The following is a 6,728-nucleotide window of genomic DNA, read 5'->3' on the forward strand; positions in this document are numbered from 1 at the left end:
GGAAAAGAACCTTACTATGGGAACGGGCCTCCCAACGGCCTTTTGAATATTTGCACTATGAGAGCTCGGAGTAGGGCATCTGTGACATAATGCCCTCGACCCACTCCTAGAGTCGAGGGATAGTATTCATAACTCGAGCAAGGGCTACAACATAACAAGCACCGATAAGAAAAAGGAAGATACGTCATAAAATCGACGATTAAAAGGAATACTTACGTGATGCGTTCTAACTTTTGGGGAACGGCCTCTACTCGGCAGGTACCAGGTCGACGGTCCTCACTCAAACAAAACGTCATTGCCAACCCCGATCTCGGTCCTCATCGATGCTCGAGAACGGGCCTTTGCTGGCCCGACATACTAGTTTTATCAGTCCCCCCCGGAAGATTCGGGGACTATATAAGCGGAGAAGATGATCGATGGTGAACGAGCACCAATCGATTTTGTTTACAAAAAATCGGAGGAGGATCACGATCCTCCACAGTGATGGATAAATCTGGCCAAGGCAAACGTTATACCTCCTGCAGAAGTCTAAGATGACCGGGTCTACCGGGCCCAATGTAAAAGGATAAGTGTAAGCACTTCGATATCCTTCGACATGGGTGGTAATGGCCTGTTCGAGGTCGAGGACCACTATATATTTATCGGCCCAGTTGTAGTCTTTTCGGACCGTAGGGAAGACCTCTTCGGTAATTGAGCAGATGTATCTCGAGGCCTCCTCACACCGACCCTGTACAGAAGAAGGCTTCTCAACCTCAAAGTCACCGGTGACCGAACAGCCACCGGGGAAGAACATCTTCAAAGGTGGCTCTTCTGCTGGTTCATCAACAACCGTATCGGGGACGGTCTCCTCGACCTTAGTGGTCGATCGCAAGGAAGAATGAGCATCCTTTTGAGGAACAGATTTTGAGGTTTTTGCCATTCTTATGGAAGAAAAAGCTTGAAAAAGATGGAGAAAGAGTGAAAGTTAGAAAGATCAGACTTGCTGGCTTGAGTAGGAGATGAGTAAAAGTTTTTGCAAAGTACTGAAGAACCTTGAGTAAAAACGTTAGAAAGTATTGAAATCCTGAAGGTAGAAGGTAGAAGATTTAGTGTAAAGTTAAAAATGGATAGAAGAGGAGGTATTTATAGGAATTCAGCGACGCTTCACATCCAGGAAGGACCGACCGGCGGTTGACATGTATTTAATGCCATTATGACATGACTAACGAGATATTTCGAGTGTTTTGTCGTTTCTACCGCGATGTGTCGAAGTAAGAATCGGGAGCTCATGTCGTTTCTCATCATTTACTCTCCGAGAAACGGGGGGACTATCTGTATACGGGTAAAATCGAGCTCATGGTATACCTCGATCTCCGATAAAATAAGCCAAGTTCGAGACATGATGACAGGGGACCGAAATCGAGGCAAAAGTCTTGTCGAGTCAGAGTCCGGGGGCATGATGCCCGCCCTCGAAAATATCGGGGTCATGTTTCAAAATCGGTCTTAGCCTTGAACGACTTCGAAGAACATTGTCAGGCAATCGAGCACGGTCAGCGGAAGACCTTAATATCCGTGACCGGCAGGATATCACAGTGGGGATCTCGACACGTATCAGTGAAGAACCGACAGTCAGTTAATCAGAGGAGTTTTTACCTTTTGTAGAGTTATACTTAGAGTATAATTCCCCTACTATATAAAGGGGGGGTCTAATAATTCATTAAGGACACTGTAACACGCATTCTAAAGCAATATATTATTATTTTCTCTGTTATTAGCTCTGGTCATAGCGAGCATGGATTGAGGATAAATATTTCACTAAGGCTGGAACTATCCCCTCGTGCGGTTTGAATCTGTTATATCTTTGTTTGTTAAATTTGACTTAATCTATCGCTTTGTATCAAATTAATCTGCGTATCTTTAAAATCATTTATAAATTTAATTGTTATTCGCATTTGAGAGTAAACAATCACATAGACAAAGTTAACTTTATTCCGATAATGATAATAAAATATTCACGATAAATCCATGGAGCGAGACAAGAACAAGCAAAGAGATGGCATGAAGTTGCCTTCCACCAAACACCAACCTTTAGCTTTATCCTCCTTCCATTTTCCATGTCCCTACTCTTATAATATATTTCTCTTCCTTTTTCACACCCCCCTTCTTTTTCTTCAGCCACCATTGATTCTCTCAACTTCACAAAATGTGACCCAGTCATGACAAACACATTGACGATTCCTTAAACCAAACCATAAACAATGGCTACTGTTTTTCGTCCCATTTTCTCAACTTTCCTCTCTGTTATCTTCCTCTTACTTCACCTTGGCTGCTTCATCTTCTCCTCAGCTTCCCATAATCAGCCCTCAAAAAAACGAAAACTCCCTTCTGATCCCCATTCCAAAAACAAAGCAACTAAGGTTATTTCCTCTTCTTGGTCTTACATTAAACGTATATTCTCATCAAAACCAGACCCCATACAAAAAAATTCTACTAGCCCAACTCACCATAACCCTTCAATCCAATCTCCATGTTCTTCCACAAGGTCCCTTCACAAACCCATCTTTCCTATTTCATCCGATGATCCGATCACCCGCTCCGTTTATCCGGTACCCGAATCCGATATTTGCGCCGACCAGCTTTTCTTCCCTTTACGTAACGACATCTACCCTTGTACCCTATGTGGGGAAGTATTCCAGAGCCCGATTCATCTCGAACAACACCAGTCCATAAAACACGCAGTTTCAGAGCTCATTGACGGTGATTCAGGTAAGAACATAGTTCGGATCATTTTCAAAACGGGTTGGCCCGAGAATAATAATAACCCGATCATCCATCAGATCCTAAAGGTTCACAACAGCAAGAGGATTTTAACCCGGTTTGAAGACTACAGAGAGCACGTGAAGTTTAAAGCCAGTCGAAACGTCATCGTTAAGAGGGACGAGAGGTGTATAGCTGATGGAAATGAACTGTTGAGGTTCCATTGTACTACGTTCATGTGTGAGCTGGGGCAAAATGGTAATTCCAGCATCTGTAACCAGCAGTACTGTAGTGTGTGCGGGATTATAAAGAGCGGGTTCTCAAATAAGATGGACGGAATTTCCGTGCAACCTACGAGTTGGAGGGCGCACGTGTCGGTACCTGAGGATATTGAGGAGGAATTCAGGTTCATGAACGTGAAGCGGGCGATGTTGGTTTGTCGGGTCATTGCGGGTCGGATCGGGTGCGATCCGGATTTGGCGGATAAAGAGGATCCAGGGTTTGATTCCTTGGTGGGTAGGGAAAATGGGGTCCAGTCGAGATTGGATGAAGAAGATGAGTTATTGGTGTTTAATCCGAGGGCTGTACTTCCTTGTTTTGTGATTGTGTACACTGTATGATAAATGGTTGTGATAATTATAATGTGATGTATGTTTCGTGGGGAATTTGGTGTGAATCGTCAGTGTTACAAACTTTATAGATAGATAGATATTAGAGTGAATACCAGTGTAACTGCATCTCAATGGTAATGTTATGCACTTTTTCCCTTTAGATTAAAGTATCTTTATTGCAATATTAGAGCACCGTTCATTAACGAATCCATAATTTAGGCATGGTATACTTTTTTTGCTTTAAATAGTCTTTTATATTTATCTTTAAACATCTTTTCAAGTATATTTTTGAAATATATTAAAGTGAAGATAATAATTTCTTAATTTCAGAATTTCCTTATAGTGATGGTTGTACGTCTTAGTTTTTCGGTAACACTACTAAATCTTTTACAAGATTAAAATTCTTCTAGTATTTCATGTGAATATGTTCCTGCGGCTCAAATCAACTAGTAGGATCATTGACACAATTCTTTCTCCAGATGAGTTGGGAGCTTGGGCAACCTGTAGTTAAACCATTATATTAGTCCTTTGGTTCATTAATTTGAAGGAAAAAAATAAGTTTGAGGTGTAATTATTTCTCTTTTGGTTTTCAACCTAGTAAACCAAGTTTGTAGTGGTTCGGACTCCTAAAATTTAAATCGCTATACTATAGTCCAGATTGTAGCCTCTTAGTCATTGTACGGTCCTCCTTAAGACTTAAGTATGTACCGGTCAGCTTAGTGATTATCTTTATATAATTGAGTAGGGAGGAATTGCGATTGTGAGAATATCTTAGAGTTAACTTGCATATGTCGATATCAGAATTTATTTACAAGATTTTAACTTTGTGTTGACATTGTAGAATTTTCATTTTTCTTTAAACAGTCATTGACATTGTAAAATTGGGTTTTGAACTATTAGCGCAAGGGTAAAAGGTGGTAGAAGTAGTATTCGGTCTCTATTTACAGCGATAGTGTTAAAGTCAGCTTGAGTATATTTTTAATTTTCTTATCGAATACCTATTATCTTCCGTTGGGACACATCCAAGTCTATTAGATGTGGCATCTTACTTTTGGATGACTTCTTCTTTGTGTTCGCTATTTTGTTAAACATTAAATGCTGAAGTTAGATAGTACTGATATAGTAATGGGATCACATGGTTTGTAGTAGGGGCCAAGTGGGAGATCGTGACTCATGTTTGCACGAGGACGAGCAACAGTATGCTGTAAAGCTACATCATTTTAGTCATTTAGGGAGGGAGAATTAGGTGTCAATAATCATTAGAAATCTGCAAGCTTAATAACTTTGGATAAAGAATGTGATCTGTGATGATCTGTTAAAGAACCTTCTTCAATTTCGATAAGGTCTAATATGCATGGGCAAGAACTAAGTGCGGAAGGGATTTATTTGAACCAGCTTCGCTAAGAAGTTACATAGTGTATATGTTGAAATCTTTTTTTTACTGGTTTTTTCATATATTTACTTTTTTTTATTTATTTAGTGAAATTTCTACATCCACCACTATTAATAGGCTTTCTACTTATGGAAATATAATATTAAAATGTCAGATTAATCCTGTATAGGATAAAATCGGTTTGTATTAAATACTCGAATAATAGGGCGACACGTGGAACCGGAGACAGATGGAAAGCGAGGCAAGTGAAAATCAAGACCGAGGACAGTAGCTTCGGTTGGCACCGGACAGACCCCGAAGGGAATACTGCTAATGAAGGCAAACGAATATTTGCCACCCGATGACATTCAATGAGGAATATTCAATTAAATACACAATCCGTTACAGAGAATTTTGGCATTCATAGCATGTCGTTACACATTTATCAATGGCCCCCATAATTGCCATTTAAGAGGGGCTTGATCCTAGGACCTTGTTCCTTAGGTGTAGCTATAAATAGTGAGTCCAACAACCATTGTAGGACACGAAATTTCTGATAAACTTATGCTACACATTATTCTAAGCTCAATAATGCTCTATTTATGTCTATTGATATTCTTATTGCTGTCTTCGGAAGCCTTACTCCCGGAACCAAGCTGTTTGCTGTCTTATCTCGATTTTAACGTTAAGCCTTGCAATTTATTTAATTTATTTATCATTTTGAGATCAAATCGATTTGCTTGTCTATAAACCACGTCATAAATTCAACTGTACCATTTTACGGATAAATAGTTTGGCGTCCACCGTGGGGCTTAGACAGTTGCATAATTGAGTTGATCCTTGCATCTATTACTAATCTGTTTGATTATTTGTTTCTTAGCAAAAAATCATAAAACAAATGGCAAATAACGATGTCAACATCGCACACAACGTTGAGGCACAAGGAAATCTGCTTCCACATGAAGATTCGATCAGTGATACCCGCAATGAGGAGGACGTAGCCACGCCGGTCCATGACGGGCAATATCCATGACACGTACGGGAGGCAACTCCTGACGACGCTGAAGATGAGCATGTTGCGAAAACTGTGAGAATCTTGAGGGAACAACAAAAGGCTATTATGGGTCATCTCTCGCGGCAAGATCAGGTCATGACAGAGTTGAGGCAAGCGTTGTCAGGTACTTTCAACAATGCGAATGGAAGAGGTCTAGTTCCTCCCAGTGCTCCCGCAAATCAAACAGCGCAAGGGGTTGATAACAACACCCCGAGTAGTGAGGTCGGCTTCGACGGGGCTGGAGGGAATGACAACAGATAATAACAACGGGAATGATCCCTTTAAAACCGAGCTCATGTGGTTTATGAGGGAAACAAATACCCTGAATAGACCAAATTTCGGGCGCACCACCAGTGTTGAAAGGACCGGACACAAAGAAATACACCCAGTTTCCATTCAAACCGAGCGTGACACCAGAGCTAATCCCGAAGCGGTTTAAAATACTAATAAGTGGAGATTTTGACTATTTATTAGCGCCTTTTAGCTTTTATTTTAGTCTAAAAGCATTTAATTGTATTCCCGAAACTGATGAAATGTGCAAAATTTGCAAGAATGTTGGAAGTCGGACTCCCGAGATGAAATCCGACTCAAAAAAGAGTAATCAAAATACAAGGCAACAAAAGGCACAATAGCTTACAAAGTGCGGCCCGCAGAATTTCATCTGCGGCCGCAAACAATGAAGCAAATCCCAACAAGGTTTCCTAGCAAACTGCGGACCGCACAGGAATTGCGTGGCTGCAAATATAGAACTGGAGATGAACTTCAGATGGTGTGCAAATTTCCAAAATCCAAGTCCCTCAAGAATGTGGAACGCACAAGAATTGTGCGACTGCAGAAGGAGTGCCTTGCAGCCACAGAAGTAAAGATGCGGACTGTAGAAGACCAGGTTGCGGCCGCTGTGATAAATATGCGGACCACAGAAGACTAGGTTGCGGTCGCAGTGATAAATATGCGG

At 41.0% G+C, this 6,728-nt stretch overlaps 1 protein-coding gene across 1 annotated transcript; it reads left to right on the forward strand.

Moving 5' to 3' along the window:
- Positions 1 to 2,033: 2,033 nt before the first annotated feature.
- On the forward strand, positions 2,034 to 3,514 carry LOC104120793 (uncharacterized). Its single transcript, XM_009632635.4, has one exon. It carries the CDS (start codon positions 2,238 to 2,240, stop codon positions 3,354 to 3,356), a length of 1,119 nt encoding a protein of 372 aa, XP_009630930.1. The 5' UTR covers positions 2,034 to 2,237; the 3' UTR covers positions 3,357 to 3,514.
- Positions 3,515 to 6,728: the final 3,214 nt, after the last annotated feature.

Source organism: Nicotiana tomentosiformis, chromosome 6 (assembly GCF_000390325.3).
Source record: "Nicotiana tomentosiformis chromosome 6, ASM39032v3, whole genome shotgun sequence".
Taxonomy (NCBI): domain Eukaryota; kingdom Viridiplantae; phylum Streptophyta; class Magnoliopsida; order Solanales; family Solanaceae; genus Nicotiana; species Nicotiana tomentosiformis.